Source organism: Thermobia domestica, chromosome 13 (assembly GCF_964235325.1).
Source record: "Thermobia domestica chromosome 13, izTheDome1.hap1.1, whole genome shotgun sequence".
Lineage (NCBI taxonomy): Eukaryota > Metazoa > Arthropoda > Insecta > Zygentoma > Lepismatidae > Thermobia > Thermobia domestica.
The window spans coordinates 138,878,029-138,899,409 of NC_137466.1; the positions used below are offsets into that span (position 1 = coordinate 138,878,029).

A 21,381-nucleotide genomic window follows, 5' to 3' on the forward strand; every position below is an offset into this window, starting at 1 on the left:
CGTCTTGTCTCGTAAAAATATAGCAGCATACCATGGGAACGAAAGTAAAATGTAGCAGGCTGCACCATGCTAATCAAGATACAACTAACAAGGGAAGAGAGGGAGATTATATATCGAAGGGATATATACCAATCGAAAGCACTAATGACGCCTATTACAAAACTGTAATAAAAATTTTCCGAATGCATATACTGTGCGAGTTATATGAATATACAGAGTGTTCAGAAAATCCATTTCCACCCCTTGAAATCGCAAACGATGAGACAGATGTTAAAACTGGAAAACACGTTTTTGATCATTATGAAAGTACAATGTATCAAAGCAAACATTGTTGTCCCAGGGCCACCCGCAGAGTCCCAGGCGGGATCCAACTCAAAAATTACAAAAGGTAATGGGGTCAAGTAGTATATCGTTCGAAACTTCTTAGGAAATGAAAGAAGACGAACAAGTCCCAACTCTCTAAAATTACCCTGTGCAAAAAGGCGGCCGGTCAAACTGTCAGCAAAAACATCATTGTAGAGTCTATGGCCACCCTCCAAAGAAAGAAAAAAAAACTGAAACGGTAAGACAGATGTCAAAAAAGAAAAAGATGTGTGTCATCTTTTCAAAAGTACAATGATTGAAAGTAAAAATGTTTGTCCCAGGGTCCTCCACAAGGTTCCAGACGGGGTCCTACTCAAAATTTTCAAATGGCAAATATGGTCAAATAAAGCTGTTGAGAAATAAAAGAACACGGAACAAGTCTCGATCCTCTAAAATTACCCTGTGTAAAATGGCGTCCGGTCAAAATGTACATCTTCATTTCGATTTTCTGAGCAAGTTCACTTTCCATTTTGCAATCGGCACTTGTTTTCATTCTGAGATATTTGTACGTATTTACTCTTCCTGGTGCAAGGAATTCTTTCGTTTGAATCATTTTATAATTGATAAACCAGATAACGAGCATAAGTACCACTGTTGTGCAGTCATAAACATAAATAAGTAGAGGTAAGAGTCTTTACTTCTGATGGCTCCAACCTCTACTTATTTATGTTCGTGGAAGTACATTATATGTTAACTAGTCAGTTCTATACTCAAAGATGTCAAATGTTGTCGTTTCTTTTCTTTATGTCTTTATTTGCTTTTATTTTATTATTTTCTTTTCTTTATTTAGATATTATTGGGCTCAAAGAGCAGAATCTCACAGTAAAGGCATTTCCTTTCTTTCCGTTGAGTACAAGAATTAAAGTGAAAATAAACTAAAACCCGGTTACAGAAAGAACAACTAAAATGCAAGATGTTTGCACAATATTATCGTAGAGCGTCCATACTTGTTCTTTCTGCTTTCATTTAATAACAGCTTTAAACGATATGCTACTTGACCTCCCTTGCCATTTGAACAATTTGAACATGACCCCGCCTGGGACATTGTGGAGGACCCAGAGACAAATATTTTTACTTCCAATCATTGTACTTTTGAAATGATGACACACATGTTTTCCTGTTTTGACATCTGCCTCACCGTTTCAGGATTTTTTTGGGGGTGGCCATCGACTTTACAATGACGTTTTTGCTGACAGTTTGACCGGCCGCCATTTTGCACAAGGTAATTTTAGAGTATTGAGACTTGTTCCGTCTTCTTTCATTTCCCAAGAAGTTTCGAACGATATGCTACTTGACCCCCTTACCTTTTGTAATTTTTGAGTTGAATCCCGCCCAGTACACTGCGGGTGGCCTTGTGACAAGAATTTTTGCTTTGATACGTTGTACTTTTAAAATGATCAAACACATGTTTTCGAGTTTTGGCATCTGTCTTATCGTTTGTGATTTCAAGGGGTGGTAACGGATTATCTGGACACTCTATATATCCATATAACTCGCATAGTATATGCATTCGGAAAATTTTTATTACAGTTTTGTAATAGGCTTCATTAGTGCTTTCGATTGGTATATAAACAATCTTCGACTTCGATATATAATCTCCCTCTCTTCCCTTGTAAGTTACAAGTATTACCCAGAACACACAAGACAAGAAATGTCACGGTAGCTACACCGTGAAGCCTTCACCTCTGATGTATGTGGAAGTCGGTTCGATCTCGGTTAGTGCCATGTGAGCTTTGTGGTGGACAAACATTGAGTGTGTATGGGGACCGCGGTGGCTCAGTGGTAGAGCGTTCACCTCTGGTGCTTGGGGTCTCGGGTTCGATCCCAGCCCCGCCAAGTGAACTTTGTGGTGGACAAACACCGTGTGCGTGGGTTTTCTCGGGGTTCTCGCGTTTCCTCCCACTTTCTTCATTCCACCATTTCATTCATTACTCATCATCACTGTCTCCTTTAGCCTAACCGGCATAACCGTGGGACGTAAAACTCAAAGATTTCATTTCATTTCATTTCATTTTTCGAATGTGTGTGTTTTCTCGAAGTTGTCTAGTATCCTACCACTTTCTTCATTCCACTAATTTTCCCAACATCATCCATTCGGCCAAAGTTGCCTAAAGGTCTTAAAAATAAATTCAAACAAGCTCACAAGGCAAGGACAAATAGTTTACAAGATAATATATCTCTGCTGTTAGTTGTCTGAGACTTCTCGACCCTGGCTTTTTTTTTTTTTTTTTTAATTCTAAAACATTGAAATTTGTTTCACCAGTTTCAATACACGAATATACAGTAAATTGCTCATAGGTACGTCGAAGATGAAGACACTAATGTTAAATAATGTTTACACGACAAGCAAAGTTCGATGTAAAAGTGTCATCATCCCCGATACTATCGTATACTATCAGCCCACATGCTTTATAGTGTCTGTATATATATATATATATATATATATACAGAGAGAGAGAGATGGAAAGATATCGATAAATAGAGAGATAGATATGTGTGTACACTTTGATTTCATATATTCCAGCCTTTAGGTTTCACAGTGTTAACCCATAACAATCCAAAAACTACTTTCCATTTTAGCATATATAGATTTGTTGCAATTATTTTTTTTTTTTAAAAGCTCGGAACCAAATAATTTTATTGAGTAATGAAAAGTATTTGATTGAAATTTTATATGTTAGTGCACACTAAGCTCTACTTAAAGTGCCATAGTAATCGGAGCTGAACGACACATCGGACGAAAGAATGCTTGGGGCCAGTCTTCATCTCCATGGTTCAAATCTGTTCCCATAACCGCGGGGTGTGTGCTACTATGTGGTGCTTGCCCCGTTTGTGTAACAAACTCATGACAGTACACCCAGATTAGCTAATGGCTATAAAAAAAAAAAAAAAAGTTGATTTTTGGGTGGCCATTTTGGATTAAAGTTCCTTATATTGTCGGGATCTATTCGCAATCATACAACGTACATCTTCATACCAAGCCGAGCGGTCTGTGGCGATAGACCATCAACTTGAAGGCCCCGGGTTGAGTCCCGGAAGGGTCATGTGTATGGATTTTAACAACATTTGTTTTTTCGTACTGTGTCAGGGGGGGAGGGGAAATCGTACGGGATAAAAGGATTTCAGTCTGAAAAAAATGGAGAGAATATCCTCCCCAGGATACTTTCATGGGAGTAAGGAATTAGTAAAAATATAGGATATACATTTTATAGCAGGTTTAAAAGTATGGTTTGGGTATCCTAATTCTTTTCTGTTAATTATATTCTTCAATGTTCGAATTTTGATCATTCTCATGATATTTTCTGCTTTCAACGGAGTTCCATGAATATTATACCAAATGTTCTTTACACTTATCAAGTTCGAGAGGTTTAGTGCGCCTGTAAGAAACAATTTCTGAAGATAATTCAGGTCCTAATGAATATTATTCACTAGGAAAGGGAAGTATTCCCCTCCTCTCGAAGCAGAGGGCAATTTCGCACTCTGGTCAGATCAAACATTTCAGCGTAACAAAACGAAGGTCCCCCTGTAAAACTTCTTTACCTAAAGTGTTATTATTAGTATCATAAATTTGCTGAAAGCAAACAATTTGAAGGGTTCGTCGATAATATCTTTGCTTCTTTTGTCGTCCGCCCGCCTTCCAAACAAAGAGGTGAATTTTACAACATGACTGCTGTATAATAAGCGAGCGATTCGTAAAATGGTAAAAGTGTGTTTTTATGTGTGTGTGTATGTGTGTGTGTGTGTGTGTGAGAGAGAGAGAGAGAGAGAGAGAGAGAGAGAGAGAGAGAGAGAAGACAAAATTTTAGTTGCAAGATGACATACTTCAATTGCCGTTTTCGGTTCATATAGCAAAAAGAATACTGCCACCAGAGAATAAAGACAAGTGTAGACCTTACCCAGTTTTCAAATTAAATAGATGGTGGTGGTAGTTCGGTTTCTTGACCTTGTAAAAATCTTCCCTGTCTTTGATTTTGTTTGTCATCATTCCAGCCAGAAATAAAAAAAAAATGAGAATTCCTCAGTTTACAGCAAGGGGAATTGGGGACAAGACATTAAGGATGATATTCCTGGAAGCTCATGTATCACGATTGTTTCATTCAATCGACAGAGGACACTTTTCTATGAAGGCTTTTCAACATGTTTTCTCACAAAGGGGATTTTCCTTTTGCAATCTATATGACCACTGGTAATTTCAATCTTGGCCATTCCCGTCAGCGTTTTCATTTTCGAGACACGAGACGAGACGAGACATTTCACGAGACGTCCCGTCTCGTCTCGTGTCTCGTCTCGTTTTCGAGACGGGACAAGTAGTCTGTCTCGTCTCGTGTCTCGCCTAAGAGGGTTCTGTCCCGTCTCGTGTCTCGTCTCGTTTACGAGACGAGACGAGACGAGACACGAGAAATGTCTCGTCTCGTGGCAACACTATTTCCAAGTTTAAAGAAAACAATTTGGAATGGACGACATTCTTTGATGTATTTCAGAAAACGATTGCTTCGGTATTAAATTTTAGATACTCGTCTAAATAATCAATAGTCTTGTCTTAAGCAATAACTCTATTGTTAAAATATTGCCTTTTTATTCTATCTTGAAGCGAAGATACACTTGATAATTACCAATAAATATACACTTGATAATTCTCACTTAATAAATTCCGTAATTCAAATGTTTACTGTATTTCTTTAAAAGTCTTCTTGCGCAATTCAATAATCTTTCTATCACATATCCCAGATTCTATATACTACATATCTAAATAATCATATTGTTTATAATCTAGTCATTCTGTTAATTCGTTTTCACAAACTAATCTCTTAGTGACCACAATATATCAGCATGCCAATTTTCCATTACATGAGAACTCTCTCAATAATTTCTTTCCAATCAGAAAAATAAGTTTCCTTTTTTTTCTTACGACAAGCAATGATCTCGATAAAACGAACGTATTATGAAATATTTGCTTTTGCAGGTTACAATCTTTCGTTAGTATCAACAAAAACTTTCTCATTGTGGGCGGAAGTGGGAATCATTAAAGCATTGTTCATTGTACACACCAAAATTAAAACTTGATATCCTTAAAATTACTTGGCGTGTTCGTAAAATAAGGTCTTTAAAAAGATGGAGCCGTGAGGAACACCTTAATGCGAGATCTGGCAACACTGGCGTGCAGCGTGGCTCCACCTTTTACCATCACCACCAAACAGAGCCTTTGCGACGCTTAGTTTGGACTTGGAGTGGGCATCCATTCAGGATGCACTTCCTTCTCGCTTCTCCTGCTAGGTGCAAGTTGCGTGTAGTGATCCGTTTCTTCAGTGCGAAGCGCACTACCCCGATTGACATTCATCGTCAGTTATGCGAAGTATATGGGCCACATTGTATGGACCGTCAAAAACGTGCGAAAGTAGGTGAAGGAGTTCAAGAACGGACGTAGAAATTATGAGCAGCGTTCTGGTCGACCTTCGGTTACGGCCAAAACAATTGCAAAAGTGGAGCAAGCAATGCCTGAAGAGCGGCGTTTGACAGTGCGCGAGCTGTGCGAACGGATCTCTGAAGTCAGTAGGAGTACGATTCACATGATTTTAATTGAGCATTTGCATTATCACAAGCTGTGTGTGAGATGGGTCCCCAAAATGCTCACCGAAGACCATAAACGGCAACATGTTGAAGCAGCAGACGGCGGATTCCTGAAGCGCTATGCAGAACAGGGCGAGGAATGTTTGGAGTCAATTTTCACAGGCGACGAAACCTGTGCGCACTACACGACACCTGAAACTAGGGAAAAGTCACGTCAGTGGCGGCATTCGAATTCGCCGAAGCCTCGAAAGATTAAATAAACACTGTCTGTCGCAAAGTGATGGCCAGCGTGTTCTGGAACAGAAAAAGTGTATTGTTGTGTGAGTTTATGCATACCAACAAAAACAATAAACGCTGATCGCTACTGTGATACTTAAAAAAAACTGCGTTATGCCATTCAAAACCGAAGAACGGGAATGCTGACGAAGAGTGTTTCCATCACGACAATGCACGTTCCCATACTGCCCATGCAACAACCGATCTCCTGGCCCAATTCGAATGGGACATTCTCCCCCATCCCCGCTACAGCCCAGACTTAACATCTAGTGATTTTCATCTGTTACCTGCGTGGAACGCGTTTCCAGACCGACGACGAGTTGAAAAACGAGTGCTACCTGCGCAGCGTGGCGGGAGAATTTTATGACAAAGGTATACGAAAAATGCCACATGCAAACTGCATCGATCGCAACGATGATTATGTCGAAAATTAGCTGAAAGTCCAGCCTTTCCATCAATGTAATATTTGCTGAACGTGTTTTCTATGTGAAAAACAAATGGATATCTTATTTTACGGACATGCTTTGTACATCCTAACTACCATAAACTACATGAAGTGACATAAAATAAAAGGGTACTTTCGGTTGACGTGGAAAGTTAAAATTTGGCGTGATTGTAGCTTTCCGCGACTAACCCACAAGAAAATTTCCAAAACTGAATATGTTTAATTTTTAGGGAGTCTAAAGGGGGATGAAGAAATTCTCTATGTTATTTAAAGGGGCCTTTTTCTGGACCTATTACCTTATATTTTAGGTACTTGGAAGAAAAACTTCAAATTAGGTATGCTTGTACGTTTTTGTTAGTGTTACCTAAGTAAATCACCAAAAATAAAAATTTCCAACTGTAGAGTGGTTTTATGGGTAACTGACAATTCTTTCCCATGTTATTTATATGGGACACCTTCTACACCCCAAAATGTTTAGGCACTTCCTGTAGGGCTACAATGGTGAAATTTGGAATTATTGTAGCTTTTTGGGATTAACCCACAGGAAAATTGCCAAAAGTGCATATTTTTAGTTTTTAAGGGTTCTAGAGGGGGTGAAGAAATTCCCATGTTATTTAAATGGGCGTTTTCTTGGGATATATCATCCTATTTTTTTTTTTTTTTTACCTAGATAGTTGAAATACGAAAATAAACTTGAAATTGGGTAGAATTGTGGGTTTAAGAGGTGCCAGGCCCTAGGCCAAGGAAACGCAGGGGTCTGGGGGCAAAGTTCCAAGCTGGCCAAATTCAGGAAATGCTAAGAGCAAATGCACGAAATTTACTGTTGAAGCAGAGGCTAATACATAAGAGATGCGAGGCCATAGGCCGAGCAAACGCGGGGCGTTTGGGGCGGAGCCTCTAGCTAGCCAAAGGCTATTATATATATATATATATATATATATATATATATATATATATATATATATGTAATCTCCAATATGCCTATAATACATTCCTATAACATTTAAGGAAACTGCTGCGAAAATCTTTGTAGATATGTTGAATATAAATACAGTTAATAAAACAATATTGCAAAATGATATTTAATTGTTACAATATATAGAGCTTTTCTTTTAAACAAATCTGAAATTTGATCAATCTCAAATAAAATGTACATTTAGCCAATTCCATATTGTTCAGCCGTAGATCAAAGAACAGTTGTGGAAGGCAGCAGTTCCTAACTTTTCCGTTGAAGATTCCACACAAAAGTCTCGAACCAGGACTGAACCGCTCTGCTATCTATTGAAATAATTACCGCCTACGCAATCTAAATATATATGTAGTAGTAACTACTACTACAGTAAATATTCGTAAACTAGAGCAAAAGTTGTGTGAAAAACAATCGTGTTGCCATTGAAATCACGTACCTGTACAAAATATCAGAGCTTAGTAATCTTATAAAGTAAAATCTGAAAATCTCTCGTACAACAAAAGAGATCATTCTTAGACTATTCTTAGGTCCATAGCAGTTTAAAAATTAGGTTTGTAAGGACAGTTGTACATTAACTCAGGGCTGCATTTAAGAGTTCTTGTCATCCGAAGTAAACTAAGATTTTGAAACCCTAATTCGATTAAATTTGAGTACCCTTTGGATTGAGTATAGCCAGCTTCCCCCCCCCTGAGATTTTTAACGAATCATAGTGATTCTAACGATTCATATTTGTTCATAATGTATCGGAATCACATGTTATAAAGATGTAAGATGTAAATCTTGTGGTATTGAAGCTTTAGTATAAGTAGTAGTAGCGGTAGTAGTAGTAGTAGTAACAACAAGAACAACAAAAACAACTCTTCCTCTTCCAGTTCCGGTGGCAAAGAACTGGGGGGAGCGGGCTATACACAAGCCTATTCTTTTCACTTTTCTGCGGACGGTTCAATTTACATACTTTTTTGTTTCATACATTTATTAAGTATTATTATTTTAGCCTCAAAACACATTTTAAGATCAAACATACTTCAAACGCACTCAAGTAGAAGAAGAAGAAGAAGAACTTTAAAGTTACAAAAATTTTAATTTTAAAATAGAAATGTTGTTTTACTTAAACTTTAAATATTGAAGTTTACCCGACTTTCTCTACGTCTACGAAAAAAGAGCACCACCGGCTACCACCTTAGTATAAGTGCTGCTAAAAATATAAGTTCTGTCAAGAAAAGGATACTTAATTGTGTGCACCAGATTTCTTCAAGTTTAAAAGAGGTTTCTTGAGCTTCATTTATGCACAATTAACCTTGCTATATTATACTTTTAATATTTGTTTTTTTTAAATATAACTGTTACAATTTTAAAGTATCCACTAGCAACATGAAATGTAATATGTTAACTTACCTTCAAATTGTGTACAGGTCTTCTCGGGCTAGCAGCCAGGTGAATACTGTTATATGACGTTTCGAGGGCTGACATCGTCCTCATCTTCAGGCGAATATGATTGTGCAATACGACTACGACGACTACGAATTAATTACTTTACTCTGCGGTAGGCAGAGATGGGCTTCTAGCAAGATGCTATTTTGCCCAGAGCAATGAAGGATTGAATTGCATGGATTTCCCAACAAGTCGCTGTGAAGGTGATGGTGTTTTTGGTGTGTATAAGTGTGTGATGCCGAGATTGTGTGTTGCCGAAAGATAGTGTTATGCTTGGTCTGTGGCTCTGTTGTGGCTCAAGTTTGAATATGTTTGTCTTATTTGTGTGTGGTATAAGCTGTTGTTATCGGTATCTTATAATTTTTGTGTGATGCTAAATGTTTGGTAGTAGGGTTAGTTTTGGTGTGGGGAACGTGCTTAGGTAGGGATTTTGGAGTGTATGGAATATATATACTCATGTATGTACGATTGGACTCTTCTAATTGGTGGTTGAAATGGCGGCTTCTGATTGGTGCTTGAAATGGCGGGATATGATTGGTGTCCATGTTTTACTCAGTTGGAATCCTGTGTCTCTGTGAAGGTTCGTTTTTTCTTGTATGATTGCAACGGCTTCTTTTATCCTCCTGTCCCAAACTCTTGAGCATTTTGCTATTATTTCGGCATCTGTGAACAAAATCTTATGTTGCTGTTTGATGCTATGTTCAGCCAATCCGGATTTTTCTGGTTGGTTTAGTCTGATGTAACTGTTGTGTTCTTTGCATCTGGCTTCAATGGTTCGTCCTGTTTGTCCAATATATGACTTACCACATTCACATGGAATGCGGTAAACTCCAGGAGTTCGGAGGCCCAGGTCGTCTTTGGTTGATCGTATTAAGTTTTTTATTTTTGCTGGAGGCTTGTGTATTGTCCTGATGTTGTACCTGGCAAATAGTCTGCTGAGCTTTCCGAAGTGTTCCCGGTGTATGGGAGGCAGATTGTGTTTTTCCGTTCTTCATTCACAGTTTCTTCTGCACTTTTGTCCTTGTTGTCACTGTCCTTCGTTCTGGTCCTTTTCAGGGCCATATTTATATCTCGCATTGAGTATTCATTCTGTAGCATGGCGCTGCGAAGGTGATTAACTTCCTCTATTAAACAATCCTTGTCGGAGATGGAAAATGCTCTATGTGCTAAAGTGTTGAGAACTCCAAGCCGTTGAGCTTTGTGATGGAAACTGTTTGCGTTCAGATATAAATCTGTATGTGTTGGTTTCCTGTATACCCTATGGCCTAGGCTGCCATCCGGTCTTCTGTATATCATGATGTCAAGAAATGGTAGATGTCCATCTTGTTCAACTTCCATTGTGAATTTAATATTCGGATGCTGGTTATTGAGATGCTGCAGGAATTCCTGTAAGTCCATGTGGCCAGATGGTGAAGGTGTCATCAACGTACCTATAGAAATGTGTGGGTGCAAGTGGTGCTTTCTTCAGTGCTTCATGTTCAAAGTGCTCCATATAAAAATTGGCTACTGCAGGTGATAGTGGAGAACCCATGGCGACGCCGTCTGTTTGCTCATAGTACTGACCACGGTATAGGAAGAAGGTTGAAGTGAGAACATGTTGAAAGAGATCCAATATCTCAGGCCGGAAGTGTTTCCCAAGAAGCAGTATTGTATCCTTGACCGGAACTCTGGTAAACAATGAATTGTTTTCTAGTGCGAAGTGGCAGAGTTTATGACCAGCTAACATAGTGCACGGAACATCCTTTGCCGAACATGTTAATCTTGATTCCGTTACGATCTTTATCGTTACGCAAAAATGAATTTTCATCCCCGTTGTGCGTTATTTATTTTATTCTCAGTTTACGAAGAGTCAGTATATATGAGTTAATGCAATATTTTGTCTTAAAGGTGGTGCTTTTCTGAGGAAGAGTTAGTGTACTAATATCAAAAACTAACTGACACAATCTGACACCACTGCAATCGACTGTGCGCGCTCGTGGTATATGTTTTGTATCACGATCGAACACAGGCTGTTGTTTGTGTGCTGCCAGGGTACAGCCACAAACGTTCTTAAAATATGTGGTACAAAAACATTGTTGTAATATTCAGATTGCTACAAGGCATTCATGATGATAAACATAAGAGGCGACTGCGGTATTAAAAAAAAAGGGTTTCCACGAGTTGTTAGAAGAAAAGGAACAGCGCTTTAATGGTAATCAACAAGAGTTCCAAACACGTTAAGAATAGAACTGTTGGATCAAATTGTAATCGGTGATATAGTATGAATGGAACTGAAGGATCCTTTGAACAATTGAGTGAGGTAGTCCAGACAATCGTACAAGAAACACTTAAATCCACTGACGTGAACAACGAATTCTCCTGTGTATATATTTTTGGAAAAGTGGGTAAAATCTGTTGAAAACTAGTGCTAAGCAGACAAGTAAAGATCACTCTTCTCTATTCCGTAAACTGAAAAGGATTAAGAGAAATTCACAATTATTTGTCTGTACAAATCATACCCATAATGAAGTTACACAGCAAAAACGCTTTCATTCAAAAAAAGATTGAGGCTTTTGGCTGTTTGGAATAGGGATGGTATCGAGACGAGACTTCATACAGTCTCGGTCTCGTCTCGGTTGAAAAGTAGCGGTCTCGGTCTCGTCTCGGTTGAAAGTAGCGGTCTCGGTCTCGATCTCGTCTCGAGTCAAAAATCGCCGTCTCGGTCTCGGTCTCGTCTCGGTCAACAGATGCCTGTCTCGATCTCGATCTCGGTCTCGGTCTCGAAGGCCAAGTGTCGGTCTCGTCTCGAAAGTCTCGAAGGTACAGTCTGTCGTTTCCGCTTCTTATTTTTTGCCTTCATTCTTGACATAGAATTATGGTATGATTTACCTCTTCGTAGCTAATTTGCTAGCGCTAATGCTTTCCATGTGTGTGTTCCAGGTTCAATCATCAGTGGTATAACATACCCGGGATAAAACCCTAATAGTAACTCATATTTCACTTTCAGCAATAGACTTTATCTCAAATAGCTTCAGTACTGCCTATACAATTAAACTCTATTAAATTAACCCCAGTACTATACAGTAGTATATTTCCTTCCTTTGAATCAGAATTGTTCAATACCTCCTAACACATAGCAATACATAGCAGCACGAATAACGCAACACATAGCAGCACGAATGTATTTAATCGTACCGAAATTGAAATTTTACAATTTCTCAGTTATTATCCAATACATTCTGCTTTGACTCTCATATTCATTACCTTAACAAATAGAGTAAATTATTACTACAATATATTTTGTTTCAAAATAATCAAATTATTTATTACCGTTTCACATCTCAGTGTTTAATTGACACTCTAAAACAGGAACTTCCTTAACCTTGTGGTGGGAGCTACGGCACTCATCTTTGCTATCTGAGGTCTCGGGTTGAATCATCAAACAAGTTAGATTCAAAGTCCGATGTTTCGTATAGTTCGCGTCTCACTTTAAGTATATTCTGTTTCTTAAACAAGTTCATAAGGTCGTAATGTATTACATAAGCATATATCCAGTGCCGTAACATAGATTAAGCTTATTCCTGAGTTCTCAGCGGTGCATGTGGCATTTATTCGAGAAAACTAATCGTGCGTTCATTATGTTGAAATTTTATTTTGGATGATAATTACTTGCAAAACATGGGTATACATATTATATAAGTATATAGGTAATTCGAGCTACATGTATCCATTTTCTCTGTCCCGGCAATATGAGTGATTTTTAACTTTCTAGTTTTCTTTTCTATTAATTTTCGTAGTTTTGCTGCAATATGAAGAGTCAAAAATATTTTTTCTTTACGAATTTCGTTAAATTTTGGGTCCATTTTTACCCTACCTTACCCAGTAAAAGTTATATATATGAACTTTAGTAGTAGGCTATGCTAAGTCACTTTTTGGTCGAAATTTATTTAACAATACTTTTTTAGACTATGTTCTTTCTAGTGGTGTAATAATATAAGTCTAAAAACATCCTATTACTTTGTAACTACTTAGTATAGTTTGAAAAACAGTACTATAGGTCTTACTTAAGGAACCGGTTTTTCGCTTCCCCTGTAAAATTACGAAATTATAACTTGGTGTAGTTTATCTCTGAGGTCCAGATATAATAAAATCATAACCATAATCATGATCAACCATTATCAACCCACTGCTGGATGAAGGTCTTTCCAAGTCTTTTCTACAACTAAGCTTGAGCAATTCTTTCTCAGGTTACTCCCCATTGTTCTTGATTTCGTCAAACCTTCTTGTACAAGAACGTTTTCTAGGCTGTTTTTATCTCGTGGTATCCTGTCTAGAATTGTTTTTGTTCATCGATCATAATTTCTTGCAATATGTCCAGCACGTTTTCCAGTCCATATTAAAAATCATTTCATTAGTACCAGTCATTAGTTGCCAAATAATTAATTTCTACTGTATATATTTGTCCTACAAATTGTTCAAATCCGCTACTTTTGGAGCACAGATACGCTAGTTTTTGATCTTCGAATCTGACAACACTAAGTCAATGATTTAAATCAACACAATGTGAGGACTCCATTTGGTCTAGTGGCTAGCACGCTTGACTTCGGTTCGAGTGGTCCCGAATTCGATTTCCGGTGGGAGTACAGTTGAACGACCGAAGTGGTTCGGATTCCATTATAATCATTAGCTCCACGTCTCCTTTAGACACTCTAGCATAATCGTGGGACATTAAACTAAAACAAACCAAACCAAAAATGAACACAATGTTTATTACTAACTGTAAGTCCTTGAATAACTGCATACACCTATGGTATGGATCGAGTTTGAGGTGGTCGGTGGTCAAACTAAAACAAGTGAAATGTAACTAGGTGTAATTAGAACTTTTAATTAACCATGGGTTTGTGTATATCACGATTAAGGCTTAAGGAAACAACTAGGGTTACTGAAAAGTTATCAGTTACATTTAATTTCAGTTACAATTTGCATTTACATGTATTGTTGGAACCAAAACTTTGACGTTAACATTATAAAGACTACGAAAAACATCGTCTTTTAAAAAGATTCTTGCACCATAAATCAAATTACGAATGATTTTAAAATACTTTGCAGTTTAGCTACGTTATTTGCACTATATTTAGAATAAATTTTACCAATTTATTTAAGTTGGCAACACTACTTAAAATAATGGAACTGCGACTTGTAATTAAAACCACTAAAAACTATTGTTGTAATGTTATAGAAGCAAACTAAAGCAACAATCATTATAAAAAAAATTAACACAAATACGTTATTTTAAGCAGTACAACAATCACTATCCATGTATTTTGTATCTCTGAAACGGTTTGAAATAACAATTGCTGTAAGTGACATTATGATCACTTAAGTCTTTTTGAAGCATCTACATGATGAGACGTGATATGTCAGCACGTTTTTGAAGTGAAGACTTTAGAAAAAGTTAAATTTTTCATTTCTTGTAACTTTGATCCTTTATTCATTCGAAATACATTATACCATGATCATAGTATTTGACGCTAAGATACAAATGATGCGCATTGCACCGTATATGCCATTTGAATTATTAGAGATCTCCAAAATGTTGATGTTGGTGATACTGTATTGTTCTTTGTTAGACTGAATAATGTATGTGATATTGTGGTTTTATTTAATATCTAAATTAGAAATAGGTAATACCTTATAGTGCAATTTGAGAAAATACAACTTTATTTTGCATTGGCAACACTGTTTGTTTATCTACTGGTATTGCAGAGTATCTAGAAGAATTTTCCCTTCAATATTTCACACAATATGGTACAAATTTTCAGCATATATATATATATATATATATAGAGAGAGAGAGAGAGAGAGAGAGAGAGGAGAGAGAGAGGATTATATACAACAGCAGTGGATTTTGTTTCGGGAGAAGCTTCAGGAACGGGTAGGAAACATTTGTGTTGTACGTAGAATGCGAAAAAATTATCATAAATTTATTTCGGGAGGGGCTTGAACCCGACACCTACCCCCTAAATACGCCACTGTACATCAGTCAACCGTTCCCATATTATCTCACACAGCAAAGAAACAAATTTTGAGTAAAGGCAAAATAGCAATATTCGAGACGAGACCGAGACTTTCGATACTGACCAAGGTCTCGTCTCGATTTATAGAGGTCTGTCTCGGTCTCGGTCTCGTCTCGGTATGTAAAACTCCGTCTCGGTCTCGTCTCGGTATATAAAAGTCCGTCTCGGTCTTGGTACCATCCCTAATTTGGAATGCCTCGTATTTATACCTTGTACAGTCCATTCAGCGGTGCACCTGGTTTTTCTTTCAGTTGCATTCCTTGCTTCTTAGTATGAGAAACGCTTTACTATTTTCAATCATATAAGGAAAGAATTGGTATTTCTTCTTTGCCATAAGGTTACCAAGACAAAAATTGAGGTTGTCTGGTCTCGTAAAGGTCACGAAAGTGATGTATCGTCTCGGAAACTGTCTTGTATCTCATTATGAAAATTCTCTCTCGTTCTGTCTCGTGGTAATTATTTTCCCAACTTCAGAACTTATTATTAGGTTGATAATAATAGTCAGCTGTAGAATTGGTTCTATAGCCCATCCAAAGAGATAACTTATCGTTGATTATCATTTACATTTTTTACCTTATACTTTAATTATCAATCTAAGTTTGGTAACTATAGTGTCGGGAGAATTATTGAATTTTTTAGGTATGAACCTAAGAAAACGAACTCGAAGATTTATTTTGAGCTTCTTTCTAGAAACACAAATAAGATATTTATCAAATGATATTGTCGTAGGAGTTAACAGCAATAGATAGTCTGTCTGTTAGGGTGCTTATTACTGTAAGTAATATTTCATCTATCGAGTTGAAACAAATGAATGAAAAAATATGTATTACTTTCGAAATTTGAACACGAAACTGTGATGTTTGTGATTGTTTTATCTATTAATGCGTAACTCTTAGATACACATTTTCTCTCGTCGACGTTTTCCAATACAGCTTCGTCTCTCGTCGCCACTTCCTTAGACAATTTCCACGTCTACATTCTAGGTAAATATATAGTTGTGCGAGCTTATTTAAGATGGTTTACATGATACATTTCGATTAATATCTCTACTATATCTCTACTTACTTACTGATTTTTCACAGGAATAATCGGATGGTTGCTGAAATTTGTAACTCCACTTACCATTGTACCTACAGTATCCCTTGTTGGTTTATCGCTATTCAAGAATGCAGCTGACGCAGCATCGAAACATTGGGGAATAGCCATGGGGTAAGTTACACAAATACTAACAATATTTTCCTGAGAAAAGATGTTAAAGGACATGATGAACATTTAAGTGATTAAGTTGTATAGGAACAGTTTAGATTTACAAAGGAAAATAAATTAGAGATAATATTAGTTTGTTTAGAGTAATCTGTGAAGGGTTTATAGAAAAGTGGAAATTGAATTCAACTGATTTAAGTTTAGCGCGTCCCATTCAGCAGCGAGGCTTTATGAGATATTGATACACAGCTTAACGTGAGATCCGAACCCTCCCGCCGGGAATCGAACCCGTCTTCCACGTCAAAGGCGTGTACACTATCCACATAGCCACAAGAGAGCTCGAAAAGTGAAAAGAACTCAAAGAACTCAAGATATTAAGCTGTTGACCAAATGAATTAGAATACTTCTGAAGAAAAATATTTTGAAGAAAGATCAGAGTGAATTGGAATGACCGAACATTTGAGAGCACATTTGTATCAAAAGTCCCACATACACAAAATTTTATGTCTATATTCAGCTGTTAAAAAATCCTCTCCAGCAGTCCGTAGGTGAGACGTTGGTATGCTATGCATCAAATAACAGAAATGTTTGTTTTCCCTCCCTTACTCAGAACGATTTTTTCCTAAATTTATACAAGTGAATAATATATCCATTATTTGTACCGAATTTCTTGACACTATATTTAGTGCTGAAAAAGACCTTTGCTCCTTATGTGTTTGTCATATTCGTTTCTTCGCTAAACATCTCTGGGGTGAAATTAAAAAGAAAATTCAATTGAGTAATAGGCGAGGTGAAGTGATCCTGGCGCGCTTGCGTATCGGACACCCTTATTACACACTCCTATTTAATACGTGTGGGTAACCGTCCCTATCGAGAATAATGTATCGGAGTATTCTATACATTATCGTAGAATGTCCAGAACACTCAGACGTCAGAGAACTTTCCGACTTATAATATTGATCGGATTTTGAAGTTTAACCTTGTCTTAAGATACCTTATTCTAATTTTTGTTGATGTAGTTAATGTTCTCTTGAGACGTTTCTGTTCAGCCTTTGCCTATTTTGCTTCATTATTATTATTACTAGTATTTTGTTGATACTCTTCTTGTTATATATTTTGTACTTTTTATTTATTCTGTTAATTCTTCATATCTTCTGTTTATCGTTTTAAATCTTTGTTTTATTCTATCTTTTCATGGCGTTTAAATCTGCTCGTTCAGAAGTTAAAGAACAAAAGACTTTCCCTCGGCATGTGGCTGCTATATTGAATTTGTGCTCGTGCATTTTATAAAGTAATGTAGCTCCATATGTCATTATATATATATATATATACGTTCAACGGTTGAAAATAAACTTGTAATAACTTGTATTAGAAATTTCCAATGAAAACAACCATTTATTCAATTCCAATTTGTTTTATGGTATTTGTCAGTTTCATTGAGCCAACGCGACTAGTCAGCTAGACTGTAACGAACATTTTTAATAAAATGTGTTTTGCAGTTGTGAAGGGATTATAGAAATTTGTTCAGCAATTTTGTAGATTACTTTGAACAAACCTAATTCACTCACAAATTTTATCTGGGAGAAATAAGAATGATTTTGTTAGGAGGCATGATATTTCACAAACTGGAGGTTATGTTGCTGAATTTGAATTTAAAAGTAAAAGATATTTAAAAAAAAAGTCGTGGATAAATCGTGAATCACTTGAATAAGTACTTAAAAACCAATAATGAAATGAACGATCTGCTTCACTGGTATTCATGTGCTTCACAATTAGAAATATTCACAGAAACGTAGAATGACTTATGAACAAATATTTATTTTTAAGACCTTTGATTTAACTTTTACGATCAAAATATAGTAGAACAAAGTTTTGCTTACTAATTTGTACTTGAAAAGAATTGTTTTTATATTGTTCTTTATTTGCGCTTATTTTACTTGTAATTTTGAACATTGTGAATTGATATAATAGGCCCTATAATACTTTCATTCGCTTATTTAATAAATTTAAATAAATGTAATCCCTTGGAAATCAAATTCAAATATTAATTCCAAACTTATATTTTTTATTATTGATAAATTACACTAATAAAAATATCAAAAACTGCTAAAACCTTACCTTTACTACTGTGTTGTATTTAATACAATAATAATATTAAAGCAGCAAGAAGTTCGTTATTTATCTCAGTATTGGAGGAGTGAATACTGTATTCTAGAACTTAAAATTTATATCAACTTAATAGAACGAGAACATGGTCTTAAAATTACTTTGGCTAAATTATATTTTGGGCTATTATTTTTGGAAATAAAGTACTGTAACCTTATATTATTCATTACTATTTATTTTTTATATTAAATATTTCTTTATGTGTCATTTCAGAACAATTATTCTACTTACATTGTTTTCTCAAATACTTCGAGAAGTAAACGCACCGATTATTAGTTACGAGAGGAAAGCAGGATTTAAGTTAAAGTGGTTTCCACTCTTCAAGCTATTTCCGGTAAGACAAAAAGTTCTCAGGCAAAAAGTTCTCAATTAATGAGTGTTTGTAACATTTGTAAAACTAAGTTATTTTAAATTAGAGTAATTTCGTAATCTATGTACGCAAATATAGGATACTATTAGATATATTACGTTGTAACTTTACAAAATCATTTTGAATCATTCTAACATATTGTCAATATACAAACTAACACAATCTTATTCCAAAACAAACTTGTTATTATTTTGTGAATTATGCCTGTAGTGAGATAGTAAAATATAGCATATCACTTTTCTTGAATACTGAGTATGTTTCTCTTTTTACGTTTTATGCTCTGAAAATCTTCTAGGAGGAAGGAATTGCGTGATGCAGAGAGAAACTTATATTCGATTTATATCAGATCGTCTAAAAGTATTCAGGCACGAGATAGTGTTAGTGTCCTAAATCTCAGAGTATATGAGTCGCAACGGGTCAAGATTCATGTCATTTGAACAGCTGATAGTTGATATTAGTAGATGTTCAAAACGTGTTGAAACACATAATCAGACATAAGATAATGCACCATAAAGATGGCTGTACATCCGCCAAACTACACTACATCTTACAATTTTATTTCAAACAAAGCGCAAATGCTGCGTAGACCCGTGAAGAAATTTATATTGTGTATGGGAAAGATACATTATCAAAAGCAATTGACAAAAGATGATACAGTCGCTTTCATTCTGGAAAATTCGATGTTCAAGATACTCCTCGTAGTGGGTGACTAATCACAGCAAAAGTGGAAGATATTCTGGCAATAGTTGAACAAGACCCGCATGTAAACAGTCATGACATCGCCAAGGACCTAAACATATATTACCAAACAGTATTCAAATATTTGGAGAAAGCTGGCTACTAAAAGAAGCCGTTGAGCGCTACGTGATCTGACTCAAAAACATTTACTACATTTATTTTCTATCTTTGGATCTCTACTGAAACGTAATAGATCCGAGCCATTTCTGAAGTTGTTAATCAACACTGACGAAAAGTGAATAACCGGATGACAATGTGCTAAAAAGGTCATGGACGATGCAAGGAGAGACCCTACAGCCTGTGGCAAATCCAAACACTAACGTCCAGAAAGTTATGCTGTGTGTTTGGGACTTTGGAAGAGCGCCGTATCTCATGAGCTGCTGCCACCGATCAGAACGATAGATTCAGATCTGTACTGTCGTCAATTAGTGCGAGTGCACCTAGAAATTCAAAAGAAATAACCGAAACTGGTCAACAGAAAGGGTATCGTATACAACGCTGACAATGTCAGACCACATACATCTTTAATGACCCGTCAGAAATTGAAAAAACTTGACTAGGAGGTTTTAATGCATCTATCATATATCAGCGAACTGGCACCACCAGACTATCGTTTATTTCGGTCTACTCTGTGAATGGTGTTATGTTAGTCTTAATCATGTGTTACAATTTTTGACCAGAAACACAGAAGTTCTAAAGCGATGGGGTTATGGTATTGTCAGAAAAATATCAGAAGGTCATTGAAGAAAATGGTGCATATATGGTTTCATAATATTTCTTTCAAATAACAATAAATGTGTTCTGATTTTTTACCTCCAAAGGCTCAATACTTTCAGATAAGCTGATATCACATAATAGATTCTTCTACTTTCCTTTTAGGTTCTGTTGACTATAATGCTGATGTGGGGCTTATGTGGTCTTTTGACACTTACCGGAGTGTTTGAAGAGGGGAATCCTGCCAGAACCGATGTCAAAATAAAAATTTTGGATGATTCTCCATGGTTTCGCTTTCCATATCCAGGTATATAATTTTATTTAGTAAATGTAATGTTAGTTCCTTAAATCTAGTTTGCTGCGTTAAAACGGTGCACTCAAATTGCAACAACTACTACGTATTTAAATGCCATTTTGTTACAGCCTTCAGTACAGTAATTTTTAGCTAGTGCTTGTAAGGTAAATATTTCACTCAAATTAGGTTTTTAAAAATTACATTTTGGGATTAACTTTGTTGTTTCTTTTCTTCAAGATCTCAAGGATATTATAAAATATTATCACATCCTTGCAAGAATTATTCCATACGGCAGCAGCTGCTAGTTGCATTCATTTTAAAATAAAAGTGTTTTAATATGAATCATACTACTTTTTCAATCTGATCAGGGCTACTTCTCTAATCAAAATTTAAATTGTGTAACTTGTAACAAATAACCCTATAGAAACAAGTAGATTAGATAGTATTGATCTACTATTGAAAAACATAAGTTTGCCTATTTTTAAAACATTACATTTTCTTGTTTCTAAACGCTATTTCCTTGTGGCATACCTTTTTTGTTCTGGTCTTGATTCATTTTTTGGACATAAAAAATGAATGTACTAAAGTTACTTCAAGAGTTAGGGAAGAAAAAATAATCTTGAAATGCTAGTAATTGTTCAAAAGGTGAAGCAGAGGTCAAGCATCACAAAAAATTCTAAACGCTTGCTTGTAAGCAGAAATTTGGTAACGAACAATTATGTAATGTAATATGTGAACTTATGTTTTGGAGTATGAATGACCAGTACTAAAACAAATATTTCTCAG

The 21,381-nt window shown here is 36.2% G+C and overlaps 1 protein-coding gene across 3 annotated transcripts in view; it reads left to right on the forward strand.

Annotated features, from left to right (window-relative positions):
* The window catches only part of LOC145668575 (solute carrier family 23 member 2-like), an 87,765-nt gene that overhangs the window by 50,333 nt on the left and 16,051 nt on the right, over positions 1-21,381 (forward strand). For all 3 annotated transcript variants that reach the window (XM_081736577.1, XM_081736578.1, XM_081736576.1), the window contains exons 5-7: positions 16,192-16,318; positions 18,692-18,812; positions 20,466-20,607. In XM_081736577.1, coding sequence (XP_081592703.1) covers positions 16,192-16,318; positions 18,692-18,812; positions 20,466-20,607 — 390 coding nt within the window. The remainder of the gene's footprint in view (positions 1-16,191; positions 16,319-18,691; positions 18,813-20,465; positions 20,608-21,381) is intronic.